This window comes from Ovis aries, chromosome 3 (assembly GCF_016772045.2).
Source record: "Ovis aries strain OAR_USU_Benz2616 breed Rambouillet chromosome 3, ARS-UI_Ramb_v3.0, whole genome shotgun sequence".
Classification (NCBI taxonomy): Eukaryota; Metazoa; Chordata; class Mammalia; order Artiodactyla; family Bovidae; genus Ovis; species Ovis aries.
The window spans coordinates 6409750-6429303 of NC_056056.1; the positions used below are offsets into that span (position 1 = coordinate 6409750).

At 55.9% G+C, this 19554-nt stretch overlaps 1 protein-coding gene across 1 annotated transcript in view; it reads right to left on the minus strand.

Annotated features, from left to right (window-relative positions):
- NCS1 (neuronal calcium sensor 1) overlaps positions 1 to 9586 on the minus strand; it is a 55932-nt gene extending 46346 nt beyond the window's left edge. The window contains exon 1 of the mRNA XM_027966284.3: positions 9248 to 9586. Coding sequence (XP_027822085.1) covers positions 9248 to 9311 — 64 coding nt within the window. The 5' untranslated portion in view covers positions 9312 to 9586. The remainder of the gene's footprint in view (positions 1 to 9247) is intronic.
- Between the last annotated feature and the right edge of the window lie 9968 nt (positions 9587 to 19554).

Here is a 19554-nt window from a genome sequence, read left to right on the forward strand (position 1 = left end):
GATGGGGCAGAGCTAAGAAAGCCTCAGAGACAGGGGTGTGGCCCTGCCCACTGCATGCTCCTGGTGGGGCTCCCTGGACTCGTCCCAGCCCTTCTCCTGCCACCTTCCTGCAGGCCTCAGCTCTGCCCCAGAGGAAGCCAAGCGTGGCTGCCTCCAGTCCCCTGCAGAAATCAGAACAGCAAGACCAGTGCGGCTGGGAAATCCCTGGCGGTCCGGTACTTTGGACTCCACCCTTGCACTGCCAAGGGCATGAGTTCAATCCCTGGTGGAGAAACTAAGATCCTGCAAGCCACACGGCACCACCAAAAATAAATAAGATCAGTAGGGCTGTGTTTCCAGCTGGAAGGATCCTACCACCCCACCATCCAACCTCCCATCCAGCCCAGGCATCCAGGAACACCTGGCACCGTCTGATACTCTGGCAGCTGCTTGAATGCCTCCACTGATGGGACACTCACTACCTTAAGCAGCAGCTCCAAGGTTATGAGGCTCATAGAGACGGGACACTGGCACGGGGTAGGAAGTGCATGGCTTTGCAAGATAAAGGTCTAAGTCTAAGCGGGAGCCCCATCTTGGCTGCTGACTGGCTGGGCGGTCTTAGGCATGTCCCTGAACCTGCCTGGGCCTTCTTCCCCTCATCTGTAAAATGGACACAATAGTTCTCACTGCAGTGAGAACACAGGAGAGAATTCTGTACTCGGCATGCTTGGCGCCAAGTGCCCACTTAGTAAACAGGATGCATCCTTACTCTCATTCCTCCCAGTGACATTTCCCCACAGCTCGAGGGCAGGAGGCTCCCAGCGACCGAAGCCTCAAGGCCAGGGCAGAAAGGAAGAGGCGTGGCAGCCACGTCACCTGGCCCTGGGGCAGGCAGTTGAGCAATGAGTTCTGGCCCAGCCCCAGCCTGTCTCTGCCTCCCACCCAAGTGCCCCCACCCCCACCCCCCCCTGCACACCTACATCACAACCTGCTCAGACCTGCCTTCATACACACCGACGTGCCACTCACCCACTCCTGACACACGCAGTGACCCCATCACTCGCACTCGGTGTGTGCCCACGTGAGCCAGGGCTGCACACCCACTCCCGGCGCCCACAGTCACTCACGCTCACCCACACCCATGCCCTTAGCATCTCGGCGCACCCCCACCCCCAGCCGCACAGGACCCCTCCTCCAGGCCCAGAGTCAATTTTCCCCCTGCATCACTCACCAGGTGTGTGCCCTGGGCCAGCTGCGGTCCCCTGAGCCTCAGTTTCCTCATCTGTAAAGCGAGGACCACGCAGAGCTCCCAGGAGGAGTGGGTGACAGACACGTGAACCCTGAGCTGGGCCTGCATCCCACAGACGTGATCTAAGGCCCAACTCTCGCCGTGGCGACAGCTTCTGATCCTCACGAGTCACTGCTCACGGGCCCCCCATCACCAGTGATGCGCTCAGAGGGAGCACCGAGTGGGCCACCGAACTCAGTGTCTCCGCCGTGTCTGACCTCACACACAACACCCTGTGTTATGGGGGGCTTACGAGCCCCAGCTCACAGATGAGAAAACAGAGGCATCAGGAGAGGAAGGACATGCCTGTGGCCGAGCCAAGGCATCAGACGCCAGAGCCCAAGCACGTCCCGTCCCTGGGACCCAGGATGGGGGTGGGAGAGGCTTCCCCAGAGGAAATCCCACCATCCGGCAATCCGAACACCGTACAGAAAGGGAAACCGAGGCCCAGAAGGGGCTAGCGACTCCAGTCACTGTCCAGGCTGCAGCAATTCTGGGACAGAACCCCAGGCAGGTGTGTCTACAGTCCCCTAGGCCCACATCCACGCAGGATCCTAAAACCCAGCCTTCAGGAGCCGGCCCACCCTCCCCACTTCCCAGAACGATCTAGCCTCCAACCCGCCAGGCTAAACATAGATGTCTTCTGCGTTTGCCACTCACTCCCAATTCAGTCAGGGGCCTGTGACACTCTACCCTGTGACCTCCCAGGGGGGTGGCCAGGAACCGTCCCCTGATTCTGATGGCCAATCAGCTCCCATCCTGTGAGGTCAATTACTGGCACTTACTGGCATCGGTTCCTGTGCCTGCTGACGGGCACACACCAGGCACCCAGAGCTCAGAGAGGTGGGGGGCTCCCCGGGGATACACGGCCAACACACTTACCCTTGATCCCTCACCACTCTGCTGTCCCACCCCTGGCTGGGAATCTGACCCCAATTTCACATTATCTAGAAACCTGGCATGTTAATTTATGATGATCTCTGCCCTGGCTTCCCTTGTGGCTCAGATGGTAAAGAATCTGCCTGCAAAGCAGGATACCCAGGTTTGATCCCTGGGTCGGGAAGATCCCATGGAGAAGGGAATGGTAATCCACTCCAATATTCTTGCCTGGAGAATTTCACGGACAGAGGAGCCTGGCGAGCTACAGTCCATGGGGTTGCAAAGAGTCGGACACAACTGAGCGACTAACACTCTCACTTTCTTCCCTGGTAGACAGGCCACATGCAATACAAACTATTTCATCTCATAATGATAGTAAGAAGCAATCTCTTTTAAAATTTCTGTTTGTTTGTTTTTCTTTACCTGCTCATCTCCACCCCAAAGGCCAACTCATCATGGCACTGTGGGAGGCACCCGACGGGAATGAGCCCTCCTAGGTTCCCGGCCTGTGTATTTGCCATGTGGCCTTGGGAGAGATATTTCACCTTTCAGGTACTCGACTGGTCCGTTAGTAAAATGAGAACATTGAACTACCTGACCCCAAAGTCTCCTCTAGCTCAAAGATTCCAGGATTTTATTTTATAGTAATCAAAGAAATGAATATTGAAATAGCGAGCTACTTTTTTCTTCTTCATCAAGCTGGCAATTATTAAGAAAACAATAATACTCGGTGCTGGCAAGGATACAGGGAAATAGGCACTCCCTCATCCACTTTTGCTGAAAATATAAATGGGAACATATTGATACTTTGTGGAGAGCAACTGAACAATTTTTTAATCAAAAGCCTTTTAAGATGTTCCCAGCCTGTAATGCCACAACTTCATTTGGGGAAATTTATCTTCAAGAAGAGACATGTGCAAAAATTTACTACAGAGATGTTTATGCCAAGATTTGGTACAAAGATGCTTATCACAGCACTGTTTACACTGGGGAGAAAAAAGCAATCTACCTGTCCAGCGGCCGGGGATTAAATAAAATATGCTGCACTTATATGATGCATCATATAAAAATCATGTTTTAGAAGAGCAGTTAATGATGTGGGCAAACATTCACAATTGTCAGATTTTTAAAAGTTAAAGAGTATATAATCTCAAATTTACAAGGTAATAAAACCTATGTACCAAGTCCTACTGAGTCTTCCTCCTAAATACACGCAGGATCTGTCCTTTACATCACCCGCACTGATGAACCCCCAGTTCATCACTATGATCACACGACTTTGATTGCAACCCTCTTCTCCAATCCACTCACTGTAGCAGCCGACTCTTTGCGATCTCATGGACTGTAGCCCACCAGGCTCCTCTGTCCATGGAATTTTCCAGGCAAGAGTAGTGGAGTGGGTTGCCACCTCCTTTCTAGTGGGTCTTACTGATCCAGAGATCAAACCCTTGTCTCTTGCAGCTTCTGCATTAAAAGGCGGATTCTTTACCACTGAGCCACCTGGGAAGCCCCCCCATTCATTGGACTATGTGCTAAAATGATATCTAAACCCAAATCTAATGTCTCCACCATCTCCATCCATGGACCCCCATTCCACCCACCTCAGAAAATGTCCAAGTCCCTTCCTATGGCCTTTGGGTGAGGGATGGCACGAGGCCCGTGCACCAGCCGGCTATGTCGGCCCCAGAGGGGCTCAAGCCTGGTCTTGGGAGCAGAGGAGGCCGGGTCCAGTCCCGAGGCTGCCCCCAGGAGAAAGAGCTTTCCCTGACACTGTGAGATGTGAGATGCCAGAACTCTCTGCGGTGGGGGTGGCGACGGGTGGAGCTGGAGGAGGCAGAAAGCTGGAAGAGGTGTTTGCAGGTGGCCTGGGCCCTGGGGGTGTCCCTGCCCCTCTCTGGCCTCTGTTTCTCTCCTCAAGGGGCAGAATGTAAACCAGTGAGAATATCCAGCTCCAGAGGACAGAGGACTTGCCTCCGAGGACCAGCTGCCTCCGGGAGAGGTTTAAAGGGTCTCCCCCAGAACCAGGCAGCGCTAAATCCTCCGACTCTGGGGCCCCTGTGCTGTCTGTTTTCCAGAGGAAAGTGAGGCTCCAGGAGACGAGGCTTGCCCAAGGAAAGGGCCAGAACCCCAGCATATCCGGCCCCCGGGGTCTACGGCCCTCTCAGAGACTCTGTGGCTAAACATCCCCCTGCTCCCCTCCAGCCCACGCTTGGACCTCAAAGCCCTCTCCCCTTTAGACCCACAGAGTCACTTGGGCAGGTATTGCAGATGAGCAAACTGGGCTCAGAGAGGGTGAGCAACTCGCCCAAGGTCACAGAGCGTGAATGAGGACCCGGCCCCATTCTCCAGGATAGAGTTTACAATGGATTTGATATTACTTGCCCAAAGGCCCAGCCCCGCGTTAAGAGTCTGACCTCGATTCCTCCTGCTGGTGCTCTGTTTAGTTTTCAGTGGAGTCAGGGAGCAGCCTCCTGGGTCTTACCCGCATGCACATGGGATGCAGAGGGTTTGCAGAAGCCACCTTCCTTCCTCAGGGCCTTCCTTCTCCTGAGTGGCTTATCCTTTGCCTGGTGGTGGGGCCCTCCACACCCCGACTTGCTCATTTATCTTAAGACGAGTGCTTAGATCCTGCCTCCTCCAAGGCAATGTCTTGCCCTCTCTGGCCAAGCAGATTGGGAGGGGGAAGTAACCCTCAGAGAGTATCCCTTACCCTGGAGGAAGGGACCCTCTTGGACCCTTCCCAAAGCCAGAGAGACGTGACAACCAGCATCTCTCAACCAGATTCCTGGGATCCCCTTCTCTGCTCTGGGTCGCAGAGGCCTTAGCTGCTGGCTCCCGCAAAAGCCCAGCCAGCCGCTCCTCCCTCCACATTCTGGGCATCAGGGAAAAGGCCAAAGAGGCTCCAGGCTGGCGAGCCAGGGCAAGGCAGAGCCCGGGCCGACCAAGAATGGCAGGGAGAGGTGACCTCCTCTGAGTCTTGGAAAGAGGGTCCATGGGGAGAGTGGTGAGCACCGTAAGGAGAGAAGAAAGGGGGAGGGGGTGGAGCTTTCTGCCTCTTGGAACCAGCTGGCTTGGGTCCAGAAGCCTTTAAATGGAGGCAGCTCAGACCACAACAAATGGCCTGAGCGCCACAAGCTCAGCTTTCCAGATGACCTGCCTGGTTTCCACCTGAGGGCAGGAATTACATCTCTCTCATTCACATCTCCATCTCTGGGCCGGGCACAGAGTGGGCATTCAGGGAATGGTAGATCAGGGAAGCCTCAAAATTAACAAGTCGGGGGGAGGGGGGCAGGGAGACTGCTGCGGGTACAACAAGAACCTGCTAAGACTCGGGCCAACCAAAAGTCTCATCATGCTATGCCTCCTGAGTGCCAGGCACAAAGACCAGGGCCATGGAAGATTCCTCTGCAGAAAGATGAGAGGTACTTTGCTCACAAGATATATTTGCGACCAGTTCAGAATGAAGCTGAACTGTATAGTTAAAACAATGCGTTAATTACGATCACTAACATGTATCCTTAAATCCTTGACAAGTGTGTGTCACACATTAAGGAGCCAAGTGGCTTAGAGTTACAGAATCCACCTGCCAACACAAGAGACATGAAAGACCCGGGTTTGATCCCTGGGTCAGGAAGATCCCCTGTAGAAGGAAATGGCAACCCACTCCAGTATTCTTGCCTGGGAAATCTGATGGACAGAGGAGCCTAGCAGGCTACAATGGGGTCACAAAGCAGTCAGACACAACTGAGCGATTGAATAGCAACAACCATTCACCTTGTATCATGCTGTGTGCAAATTATCTTGTTCCCTTGTCACACACCCTCGGAATCAGGTACCATGAGCACACCCATCTTGCAGATGAGGAAACTGAGGCTCAGTTAGGTGAAGAGCTGGCCTGTCTCATAGTCTGGGCACACAGGGCTGACAACAGCCTCAACAACAAGCTGGACGTGAGCGGGCCAGACCTCACAGAAACCAGGCCGCTGGCCACACCGAGCACTGTTTAGTGAGTCCCAGCTGGGCAGGGCCTGCACCTCTCGCAAACCTCCTGCTGCCCCTGGATGTGAACTGTGCCGGAAAGGGGTGAGGATTGGGTTACGGGGCGCTGATGACTTACAAAATCTCTTATGCAGGGGAGGAAAAAAGTCTGCTTTGCAGTGTCAAGGCTGAATGAAGAAGCGGTTCAGCTAGGCTGAATCCAGATGCACCTAGGGAGGGCCACATAGTGGGAGCTTCAAGACTGCCTCCTGCTTACACACACACACACACACACACACACACACACACCAAGATCGTCTATTCCAAAAACAGGAGGCTCCCCACCAAGGATGGCAGCTGGCACTGACTGAGGTGTGGACATCTGGGGTTCCCCAAGGGGTCCCCTGTAGCCTTTGGCAGCAGGTTGTGGGTCACCCGAGGTGGTGGCCTAGGCCACCAGGTGATGCTGACACATGCTGGGACCCCCAGAACCAGCTGTGGGTCTTGAGCCAGGAATCCTCGGAACCAAGGTCTGCATGACAGACACTCGTCAAGGAGACAAGTGCCTGGGCCCAGCTCAGACTCTGAGAATCGGAAATCTGGGAGGCAACCAGACCCGGGCACCTTGGTATTTAACTGGGGCTCTCCAGGAGATTCTGACATTTGAGAGTCCTCCCTAAGCGCTCCTCTCTGGACCCTGTACAAAACACAGAATCCCTTAAACAAAGAGCAGATGGCTCCAAGCCCTGTCACCAGGAGGCCCAGCTGGGGGCTTTAGAACCAGCTGCAGGCTTTCTCTGCTGTTCCTGCTGGGAGGTTCTTCATTCAACAGAGAACCTGTGGCCCTACTAAGTGCCAGCACAATCAGAGAAGGAAGGGCCTGCCCTGGGGGAGCCGACACCGGCAAGGGAGACAGACAGAAGGCCCGTGAGCCCGCCACCATCTCCGTCAGCCCAAACCCAGTAAGAGCTCCTGAGAAAAAGTACCCGGCTTGTTCACTCCCTCAGCGAAACTGTTCCAGGTCTCCAAAGGCCTTTAAAAATAGACCGGCTCAGCCCAGCACCACGGGGCTGGTTCCCAACAAGGCCTTGTTGACTCAACTTCTCCCGAAGTTGCTAGATCTGCCCAGAGAGAGGGGGTTAGACAAAATGACCTCCCCAGGAACCTTCCCATCCGAGTCTACCAACATGAGCTTAGAAACTGGAAAGAGGAAAAGCTTCTCTGGATTTCTCAGGGTGAGTTCTGAGGTCTCTCGAAGGGCATAACTTGGGAGCCAGACAGCCCTGGGTTCAAGTCCTGGCATCGCCTGGTGACAGGGGTGCTGTGGGATCTTGGGTCCTGGAACCACTGTGAAGACAACACGTTAGCAAAGCAAGGAGCTTGCCGTGCTTGATGCGCTCCAGGAGCAGGAACCTGGGCTTCACTCAGCTCACAGGCACCTCCCCTCCTCCCACCATGACAGAGACACCCTGGAGCACCCAAGCCCACCCCTCCTTTGAAGCCCACCGTGTGCTCTGCCCGGAAAGATCCCCCCGGGCAGCCTGCCTGCTGACAGCTATGGGTCATATCCAGACGGAGCCTGCAGGAAGGCCCAGCAAACCTCACAAAACCACAGCTGAACTGGAAAGGACCACCTGCCCAGCTCAGAAAGAGGTTGAGAGAAGTAAGGATGGAGTCCTCCAAGCCTCACTCCCTTCGAGGAGCAGCTGCTGGGATGTGAGCGCCGTGCTGCAGAATTCCACTGGAGAAGAGCCAGTACCTCTAGCGGAAGAGCACCCACTCAGGAAAGCCCCCTTCATTCCAAGCACACGGGGACCAAGGGGCACGGAGCGGAAGTGTGGGCTGGGGCAGACCTGCAAGCGTGCTCAGAAGATCAACCGAATGGGGTTGGGGGGCGGGGAGCAGAGGTTGTGCAATGCACCACCAGAAGCTGAGCCTCCATCAACGGGTGCAGCTGGTGGTCAGTCTGCCACCTCCAGGGAGGGCGCAGAGCTGCCGGATCCACACAGCTGCCCAGGTACAGGTTCTGAATTCCAACCCAAGCCCAGAATCTCTGCCCCCTTCCCAGTCAGATCCACCAGGCAGAAGCCCTTCCTCACCCATCAGCAGTCTTTCTTGAAATCCCCCAAAAGAGACCCTCTGTGGGTCAGGACCCAGCGCCATTAACCCTTGGCGTGCCAGGGGTATCTCCCAGAGGCTTGCAGGGAAGGGGAAGTCTGGGATGGAGAAACTGGAGATGTGAGCGAACTGGAGAGGTGTGGAATTGGACAAGTGGAGAGAGACACACTGGGACAGACCTAGGGACATCTGAGATGGGCAGACCCTCCTCTCATGGGTGCCCCAGATGGTTACAGGATGCGTGGGGCCAGATCACCTATGGCTGCAGAAACCCACTTCCCAGTCTGGCAAGTAGAGATGGAAACCAGGAAGGTGAGATCAGGGCCAGAGGAGAGATCAGCCTGGAAGTCCTGCAGCCAAGAGGGCGCCCAGGACCCTTCGCTGCCGCCAGCTCTCTGGCAAGTCTTCCCCCCCCGCCACCCAACACCCCCCTAACACACGATCAGGGCCAGGGAGGGGGCGACAGGCCAACCTCGCAGCAGTAGCAGCGGCAGTAGCAGCAGCGGCATCGTGATGCATGAATCACCCGCCCCGCCGCCAGTCGGCTCCGCGCAGCCGGAGCCACCTCGCTAGCGGGCGCCCCCTCCGCGGCCCACCGCCCCTCGCTCGTGCCCATCCCTGCCCTTTCGGACAGCTCTGCTGGGAGGGGGCCGCGAAGGGGCCAGGGCCTGCCCTCCCGTCCCGAGGGTGGCCCCGCGCACGCTGACAGGCGGCAGACGTCCGGGGCGCGCGTGGAGACGGGGTGGGGGGGTGCCCTAGAACAATAGGGCCAGGTGTGAGGCTGGGGGCGCGGCCGCGAGCTTCCGAGGGCCCCGGGGCGTGGGGGCAGAGCAGGGGACGGCCGAGGGAGCGTGGCTGCCTCGCGGGGAGCCGGCCCCTGGGGGGCGGACACTGGGGGCGCGGAGCCGGCTGGTGCGGGAGAGGGGGCGCGCGTGGGGGGAGGGGCGCGAGGGGGCGGAGGCAGCGCCGGGGGCGCGGCGCGGGGGTCCCGGCGGGCGCACTCACAGTAGGTTTTCCTGGTCAGCTCCTCCACAACTTCAGGCTTCAACTTGCTGTTGGATTTCCCCATCCTCGGCGGCCGCGGCCCCCGCGCCCCGGGCCAGACCCCGTCGGGGCACCCAGCGGGAGCGGCTGGGCCGGGGCGGGGCGCGCGGGGGGGGGCCGGCGGGCCGGGCCGGGGCCGCGCCTTTGTCTGCGCCGGGCCGGCGGGGCCGGGGCACGGGGGCACCGTACGGCAGGCCCGGGCCGTCCGGCCGCCGCCCTCTCCGGGCGCCGCGGCGCGGAGCTGCGCTGGGCTGGGCGCCGACGCGGCCGCGCTGTCGCCGCGGTCGTCCCTGGTTACTGAGCTCCGCGGCACATGCTCGCTGCTGCGCTTCGCTCTCGCCGCCGCCCCTGCGCTCCCCGCCTCCCGCCCGCACCGGCGCGCCGGGGGTGGACCCGGAGCCGCCACTCAGCGCCCGGCGCCACCTCCCGCCCCGCACCCGCCCGCCCGGCCGGGCCTGCGCCGGCGGATCGGCGGCCCCGGGGAGCGCCGAGCCGGGCCGGCGGAGGGGCGTCCCCCCACCCCCGGCTTCATCGGTCCCCGAGCCGGGAGGGCGAGGTTACCCCCAACCCCCGTCACCTCCCTGGCGGCGATCCACGGCGCTCCGGCCCCCGCACCCAACCCCACCCAGGGCGGAGCCGGGCCGGGGAGGGCCCGGAAGATCTGACTTGAATGAGGCCGAGGCTCGGGCCCGGAGACATTCATTCATTCGACACGGATTTGTGGGGCGCTGGGGATGCCGCGGAACAGGACTGGCGCGGTCCCAGCCCTCACGGGGTGAGGGGCGGGAGAGGGGACCGCAGGGCTCCGCAGGATAGCACATGTGGTGGCGGGGGGCGTCTACTGGCCCGGGGAAGGTGACCTCCAAGCCCGGAGGAAGAGAGGGGGGCAGGGTGGCTGGGAACGTGTTCAAGGCCCCAAAATCCTAGAGGAGGGGAGGCCTGAGCCCCAGGGAGAGAGCCTCTCCGGCACATGCACATCCCGGGGGTATGATGAGCGAGAAGGGCAGGGCCGGTGGGGACAGGCCTGACCTCTCCCCAAGAAGCTGCTGCTGCTGCTGCTAAGTCGCTTCAGTCGGGCCTCCGCGATTTAACAGGGTCAAATCTGCCTTCTCTGCATCTCTGGACTCAGTGTGGAGGGGCACTCTGGGCCGGAGCTGAGGCCCAGACCAGTAGCCAGGGCTCCACCTGCATGGACAGAGGCCACGATTGCCAAGCGGGGAGTAAATGGTGAGGGAGCGTCTACAGGGCCTTCCCCGGCCACCTCATCTCCAGTGTCAATGTGATGGGATCTCTCCTCTCCCTTCCCCAGCTTCGTCTGTTTTTCTCTTTAGCAACTATCACAGATTTCATTAGCAGATTTTTTTCATCATGGTTTGCTGTCCCCTCCGCTACAGTACCATCCCCACGCCCCTCCGCCCCCGACACGCCCCAGGGAGTCTTGTCTTACCTGTAGTTGTATCTCCAACATCTAGAAGGGCCTGACTTGCAATGGCCATTCAGCCATCCTCTGTGGAGGAGGCAGGGGCTGGTGGAGGAGGGACATCAGTGCTGGGGGCCTGGGGTGGACAGAACGAGGCAGGAAGACTGGCCTTCCCTTAGGCCTGAGGGGATGAGGTGGTGGGCTTGGTCTCTTTTCATCCCCATGCTGGCACAGTGTTCAGACCTCAGGGAATCTGGGAAGCCCAGAGGAACTGAGGAGACAGAGAAATCCCGCTTCCCAGCCCCTCCAATTGCCTCTTCCTCCCTCCAGATACATCCAGTCCAGCTTTTCCCCTGAAGGCCTTGCCTGGGTCTCTGGCCCAGGAGGACTTGCTGGCCTCCTGGAGTTCATTCTGTCAAGAAAATGGGGAGGGCATGGGCTCCAAGATCTGGGCCCACAGTTGGAGGCACCTGGGCTAGACTTGGGAGCAGGATGTCTCAACTGCAAGGACTGGCTCAGAATGGACCCCGGGGAGGGGCTTGGAGCTGACCAGCCCGGCCTGAGTGTCCTGTCTGGGAGGAGGGGCAGCCAATACGGGGACCAAGGCCAGATCAGGACGGCAGTGACAGCTGTAGCAATTAAAGGACTTCCCCTGGTGGTCCAGTGGCTAAGACTCTGTGCTCCTAATGCAGAGGGCTGGGGTTCCATCGCTGGTCAGGGAACTTAATCCCACGTGCTGCAACTACGAGTGTGCACGCAGCAACTAAAATTCCCACGTGCCGCAAGTGAGACCTGGTGCAGCCAAATAAATACATAAAAGTAAATGTTAAAAAGATGTCACTTTACTGGGGAAAAAAAGTACTCAATTCAGGGGAAACCTGTGGTCCATTTCCTCAGGGACCTCAGGGACCCCCTCCTCCCCTGCCTGCCCCACAGTGGACCCCAAATCACGCTCATAAAGAATGCCATGAAAGGACGTGAACCAGGCACAGAAATGCCTGTAGGAGCAGGGAGGCTCCTGGGGGCTTCCCAGATTCACAAATGGTCACTCAGCAAATATTTACTGAGCACCTATTACGCGCCGGGCCCCACAGGATAGAGACAAAACTCTTCCTATTGGGAAGCACACAGTTAACGAGTACTGCACTGTGCTAAGTCGCTTCAGTTGTGTCTGACCCTTTGCCACCCTATGGACCATAGCCCACCAGGCTCTTCTGTCCTTGGGATTCTCTAGGCAAGAAGACTGTGGGTTGCCATGCCAGAGAGTGATATAAACATAAAATGCATGAGTAAAATATACAATGTCAGAGGTGAAAACATAGTGAGGCAGAGAAGGGAGATGGTTAGTGCTGGAGCGGGAAGTGGTGGGTGTTCACTAGCAGGGAGGCCTCACTGAGGATGCGCTGTTTGAACAAGAACCTGAAGGAGGGGTTGCCCTGAAGTGGAGCCCAGTCGGCCTCTGGGTGGCCTGGCAGGGGTGCAGCGCGGTGAGGCTTGGAGAGTATAGAAGAGGCAGGAGATGAGGTCAGACTCGGGAATCTGTTGATACTCACCTGGATCCCTGGGCTGCTGAGCACTGACGCCAGGCAGGCAGGGTGAAAACGGGGACCTTTGGGAGGTCACAGTCATCAATGCGGATGGTGGTGGGTGGGCCCAGAGTGGTGGGGAGGATATGGAGAGAACTGGTTAGACTCGGTTATATTTTGGAGGCAGCGATATTTGGCGAGATAGCCGAATAGATTGAGTGGGGCTGAGACAAAGAGAGAAGAGAGTCAAGGTCCAGGCTTGGGATTTGATCTGAGAAGTGGGGAGTGGTCAGGTTTGCAGGTGGGAAGAGCAGGAGTCCGGTTCTGGACGTGAGAGGTATGAGATGCCTGTTAGTTGCCCAAGCGGAGATGCTGTAGAAGCAAGTGAATCAGGCGCCTGGAGTTCATGGGCAGGCCCAGGCTGCAGGGAGTAGCTGAGGTGTCCTGCTGGCAGAGACGCAGGTTAAAGTTCTGTGACAGGATGGTCAGTAAGGGAGCCAGTGTCGTCGGAGGACTGAGCCCCAGGGGCACAGGCTGGGGAGACGGGAGATGTGGGCAGTGAGGTAGGAAGAACACCAGGAGCCTGGGGTGTCCCACAAGTCACTGGAAAGAGGGAAGATCACGTACTAGGAAGAGAAAGAGAGATACACAGGAGCTGGTCTGGGGCGAGGCTGGGCAGGGTGTTCTGGGTCCTCAGGATGTAGGAACATGCGTGGGGAGGTGCTGGGTCTTGGAGCCAGCCTTCCCCTCTTTCCTAACCTGGATTTGGGCCCAAAGGGTCCCCACCCACACCCAAATGCCTTACCCCGAACCACGCTGGACGCAGCACTCAGATTCACTCTCTGAGGGCCTGGTTGTTCTCACGAGAGCACTGGTTCCAGTTCTTTCTGCCACGGGAATTTGGTGTTTACGGTGAAGAAAAATGTGTAGCTGGGCTTCAAACCAGGATTTCATGACCAGATTTCCACCTCAGAGGGTCCTCTCTGCTGCTATGGATTGGACGGGGCCGATGAGGGACAGAGGCCAGTGAGGAGCCAGGGAATCAGGCCCACTGATTAGATGGGGGTTGGGAGTGAGAGAGGGGAAGGGACCCAATGGATCCCTGGTGGAGGGGGAGCCCGGCAAGGAGCAGGTCATAAACCAGTGCATATAAATAAACAAATTAGTTCCATATACCCATGTAGAAAGCAGTCTGAGGGGTATAAGGAGGTGTGTGTGTCCGGAGAAAGTCCGTTCCATTCCATCAATCAGGGATGCCAGCGAGGGCTGCCCAGGTGCAGCCAGCTGCTAGGAGCGGGGGTATGCTGGAATCTGGCCCAGTGGAGGGGAGTAGAAGGAGGGGAAGGGACCCGCTGACCCCTGGCCTTGAGCAGGCATCCTGAGGCCCAGGTCCAGGCCTGATCATGTTCCTTATGCACCATGTGAAAGTGTCATGCAAATGTTAGTCGCTCAGTCGAGTCTGACTCTTTGCAACCCCATAGACTCTAGCCTGCCAGGCTCCTCTGTCTATGGGATTCTCCAGGCAAGAATACTGGAGTGGGTTGCCATTTCCTCCTCCAGGGGATCTTCCTGACCCAGGGACTGAACCCAGGTCTCCCGCATTGTAGGTGGATTCTTTACCGTCTGAGCCACTAGGGAAGCCCCACGCACTGTGACTTTTGCAAATCATTTCCCATCTCATAGATGTAGCGGATCTTCTCACGGGAGAAGGATTTACAAGCATCAGAAATGCTTTGTACAGGCTCACAACAGAGTTAATATCTCTAACCTATTAAGAACTTTCAGGGGCTGCCCTGGTGACTCCGTGTAAACAGTCTTCCTGCCAATGTAGGGGACAGGGTTCAATCCCTGGTCTGGGAAGGTCCCACATGCCACAAAGCAACTAAGCCCGAGCCCCTCAACTACTGAGCCTGTGCTCGAAAGCATGGGAACTGCAACGACTGAAGTCCCCCCGCCTTAGAGCCTGCGCTCTGCAATAAGAGAAGCCGCTGCAATGAGAAGCCCGAGCACCTCAACTAGAGAGTGGCCCCCACTCACCACAACGAGATAAAAGCCCTCGGAGCAACAAAGACCCAGCACAGCCAAAAAGTAAATAAAATTTAAAAAAAGAACTTTCAGAACTTCCCTGGTGATCCAGAGGCCGAGATTCCAACACAGGGGGCACAGGTTCAATCTCTGGTCAAGGAAATAAGAGCCCACGTGCTGAGAAGTATGGAGGCCAAAAAAAAAAAAAAGAACTTGCAAGCTAATAAGAAAAAGATGAGCCCTCAAAACCTCCATAGAAATTGGGACTGCATATATATGGAATGTAGAAAAGGAAGAATGGATGATTCTACCGTGCAGGGCAGCAAAGGAGACGAGAACATGAAGAGCATAGCTTTGGACACAGTTGGAGGAAAAAAGGGTGGAATGATTTGAGAGAACAGCACTGAAGCATGTCCACTACCATATGTTAAATAGATAGCCAGTGGGAGTTTGATACATGATGCAGGGAGCCCAAAGCCGGTGCTCGGGATGGGGTGGGGACGGAAGAAGGATGCGGCTCAAGAGGGAGGGAATATACGTGTACCCGTGGCCGGTTCAGGGGGATGTATGGCAAAAAGTATCACAATGTTGTAAAGCAATTATCCTCCAATTAAACAATAATAAAAAATAAAGAAATCAGGGAAAGGGCTCAAAGAGGAAACAGGAGGACAACGAACGCTGTCCCTGACAACTCATCAGAAGCACACAAAACCAAAAAAAAAAAAAAAAAAAAAAGGAGTCAATGCCCATAACCCAGTGTTGGCAAAGGAGTGAGAAAGTGGGCATCTGGACACTGCCAGGCAGGGTGTGAGCTGGTACAACCGTTCTGAAGAACATTTTGGCAGTAACCAGCCATATTCTCTGACTCAGCAATTCCACTTCTAGGAAATTATCCGAAGTCAACAATTAGAGCTCTGTACAAGTGTCTAGCTGCAATGACGCTACTGTAGCAGCATTTCTAACAACAACAACAACAACAAAATGGGAGCAATTTACAAATCAAAAAAACGAGGCATTCATTTATCCATACCATGGAATCCTGTCCAATACTTAATTCTAGCATGAATGGAAATCTGCTTATGTGAGACAGATCAGTTAACAGCACAAAAAGTTTCACAAATCCTAGGATGATGCCAATTGTGAGATTGAAAAAAACAGTGTTCCTCATTGTAGGTTTGTTTGTGTTTTTTTGGCCATGTCGTGTGACTTGTGGTATCTTAGGTCCCCGACCAGGGAGCCAACCCACATCCCCTGCAGTGGAAGTATGGAGGCGTAACCACTGGACCACCAGGGAAGCCCCTGGGTGTCTTAATTAAGTAGTTTTTGATCATATTTTTTTTCCAAATTTAAAAATAATTGTCAAACATATATAATCCAGGATCTCCTGCAGAAAAAACAGTCTCAGTGGGGAAAAGAGTTCCCTGGTCCAATGCTTTGCGGGGGCTTCCCATCTAACAGGGCATATTAGCATACTAAAGTCTCTGAGAAGGCCTGCGGGAAAAGACATTTGTTTTATTTCAGCATTTTCATGCTTATTTTTTCCTTACGTCCTTAAGTCCCATGGAATAAAGGACCATGAAGAGCCCACTGTTTTACAAGTTCTGACTCCCATGGGAGAAATGATGTTATGAAGAGGTGAGACAGATGGGTTGCCATTTCCTTCTCCAGGGGATCTTCCCAGCCCAGGAATTGGACCTGGGTCTTTACCAACTGAGCTATGAGGGAAGCCCACTTAAACTCCTTAAACCTCAGTTTCCATATCTGGAAAGTGGGCATAATAAAAATACCACCTCCCCACAGAATCAGTAGGAGAATTATGTGATGTATGGAGATACTTGGCACTCCTTAGTAAAGACTGGCTATTATTTTGTGCATGAGTTTCTAAGTCGTGTCCAACTCTTTTCGAGCTCATGGACTGTAACCCGCCAGGCTCCTCTGTCCATGGGATTTCTCGGGCAAGAGTACTGGAGTGGGCTGCCATTTCCTCCTCCAGGGGATCTTCTGACCCAGGGAGTGAACCTGTGTCTCCTGTGTCACTTGCATTGGCAGATGGATTCTTTACCACTGAGCCACTTGGGAAGACATTATTATTTTTGATGCGTAATAACATATGTTTTATTAACATTATAATTATTGTTATTGACAAAGGAAACGAGAAATCGTTTAATGCCACTATTGGTGGAAAGGACCCTGAACCGAGTGTGAATGCCAGTCGTAGGGTCGGGCCTGGAGCCCCTCTGAGCTCGGTCTCCTCACTCCTAAGTTGGGATGGTGGGTCCCTGGGGAGCCCGCTGCCCCTCAGGGCTGCTTATGGGCCTTGCAAGGGGGCTTCCCTGGGGCAGAAAGTGAGGCTGTCTGTCTCAGGAGCAGCTGAATGAGTGGGTCTGTGAACAAGAAGAGGGTGCAGAGCTCACTGGCCTGGGGACAGAGGTCTCCCTCTCCAGTTCTCATGGGTGCCCAGGGAAGTGAGAAAGGAGCTCTTTGCTCCTGCAGTGACTGTTGGCTCCTGCTCTCCATTAACAGGCGGTGTTCTAGTCCTCAGTCTCTGCCCCCACGAGCTTGGGAGACCTTCTCTGAACCTCACCTCCCCAGGAAAGCTTTCTGTAAGGGTCTCGAGTGAGGTGCTTCTTACAAGTGGGCAGCTAGAGACACACACTCACATACACACATACACGCACACTCCTACTGTCCCACGGTGAACCTCATGCCCAGGCAAAGGGGACCAGTCTGCTGGCTGATGCTCCCCTGCCCTTGCCAACCACACTGAGGATCGGGATCAGGGGAGGGTCAGAAATCCATGCTTGTCCCCTACCCAGCTGAAGCGAAATGGGCACTTAGGGCGCCTCACGGTAAGGGCAGCCTTGGGGCGGTGCTGGTTCTCCCCTGACATCCCAAGCCCCTAGATCCCAGAGATGGAAGCCCATTGATGGTAGCAGAACCAGCGATGTCTGTACACACAGAAGCGCTCAAGGAACCAAGGGAACGACCGGAGACCCGGCTGTGGAGGGGCAGGAGCCAGAGTCTCCAGGGTGTGGGAGCTAGCAGCAGAGGCAAGGAAGCCCTGTCTCCAGGCTGGGGTGTCCTCTGGCCTCTTCCTCCCGCTCTGCAGCCCTTTGTGCAAGCTCCAGTCCCGAGAGACTGTGTGATGGCCACACGGGGCTTCTGGGGATCACACTGGATGGGGGATGGGCAGGGCAGCTGGTCGGACAGCTGCCCCCACTCCAGGAGGGAGGGGTCTCCCTCCCAAGTAAACTGGATGTGTTTTCTAGAAGAATGGGGTTCGGGTTAGTGGATGATGATCGGGACCCTGCTTCTCAGGGGAATGTTTCAGCCTCTGCAGACATTATCCTCTGTGCCAGCTGCCCAGCTCAGCCTTCTATTCCCTCCTGCCCCCCAGGCTGAGTCACACAGCCCAGTCCCCAGAGACGATCTGATGGGCTTGCGTGAGTCAAGTGTTTGCCTGGTCTAATCAGCCCTGGCCAGCGAGGTTAGGTCCCATAGTTCCAGCTTCAGAGGTCCACCTTCCAGGAAGTGGAGCTGGACAGATATCCTGAATGCCAGCGACCTCTGCGTTTGAGAATCCTCAAAACTGGGAGCCTCTATTTGAAGCCCCCCAGGTCCAATGTGCCCACCTTGTGGATGGGAGAAAGGCAGACAGAGGCTTGTTTCTCTCTGCGGGGCTGGAGCTGGGTCCTGTGGCTTCTGCTGGGCATGGTGAAGCCTCCAGACCCCAGCGGGCTCTCCGGGGTCAAGCTCGGACATGCTCAGAGCAGGAGTGGGAAGAGGGACAGCTCTCCTGGAGGCACAAACCCTGGAGCCCGTGATCACCCTGGGTGCCAGCGAGCTGCCCACCCCCTGGCTTACCCCCAGCACGTCGGTGAGATGCTTGTTGGTTTCTGAGCCAGGCCCAGCCCCTCCTTGTCCTCGGGAGTGCCAGAGCCAGTGTCAGGAGCCATGACTCCTGTGGGCCGATCCAAGAGACACTTTCTGGGAGAGGGCCTGACAGTCACCGGGGCCTGGCCCAGCTCTCCCAGGGTCCCAGCCCCCATGCAGCAGTTACCTCTGCGCCAACCCAGCAGCCGCATGAGGGCATCACTGCTTGTGTCTTGGCACTGCTGCCTGGCCGGGGCCCCGTCCAGCAAAAGCTCAGACCACGCTGATGAATGGGGGTGGTGACTCTTCAGCCCCTGATGCCCCTTCGGCCATGATGTTAGATCCATCCATCTCCTTGAGGTTGACCGTGCACTGAATACAATGATGCCCAGGCCACTATCCTGGGCTCCAGGCCCACCAAGCTCCTTCCGGTACAGACTTGGACAATTGCTCTCGCTCTCCGGATCTCAGTTTTCCCATCTGTACATTGAGGAGATTCATGGTCCCTTCCGGCTATGACACTGGGTGGTGAAAGAGTTCCAAGTTGGGGCTCGGTCCTGAAGCATCAGAGCTGGCCAGCATGCAAGCGGGACGCCTGGCCATCTCATAGAGTCCTTCAGCATCTCTTGCATTCAGACTTGAACTTGGTGAAGAGCAAGTCCTGTGGTAACAGTGGCAGCTACCGCTCACTGCGCTGCTGCTGTGTGCCAGGCAGTGTGCCAGGTGCTTCCGGAGTGCCAGCTCATGGGCCTCGGCAAATCCTGCGGGTTAGGCAGCCAGGCCCAGAGAGGTTGAGGAGCTGGGTCTCGGTCACACAGCTCTGGCCATAGGGATTCAAGTCAAGCTTGTCTGATCCCTGGCCTGTGAGTTCACTATGTGGTACAGAAACATTCTGAAATCTGGGAATTCAACCAGGGGGCTCTGAAACAACTCAGAGCGGCAGGATGGAGTGGGGGGTGGGGGGAGGTTTGAGAGAGAGGGGCCGTAGGTACATCTATGGCCGATTCATGTTGATGCTAGGCAGAAACCAACACAATTATAATTGTGTTCGATAAAAGATAAAAACAATAAGGATGAGGATAAAATTAATTATCCTTCAATTAAAAATAAGTACATTTAAAAATAAATAAAAATTTTAAAAATCCTGAAATCTGAGTACAAAGACATGTGTGCTCTGCTGAACCCATCTTCTGTAACTGTTTGGCTTTAGGGCCCACCAATGCTGGCAGAAGGCAGGGCATCCACATGATTTGAGACTACCTGCTAAGGCATGGTAGGTCACCCCTGTAGCTCAAATGGTAAAGAATGTGCCTGCAGTGCAGCAGACCCGGGTTCGACCCCTGGGTTGAGAAGATCCACTGGAGAAGGGAATGGCAATCCACTCCAGTATTCTTGCTTGGAAAATCCCATGGACAGAGGAGCCT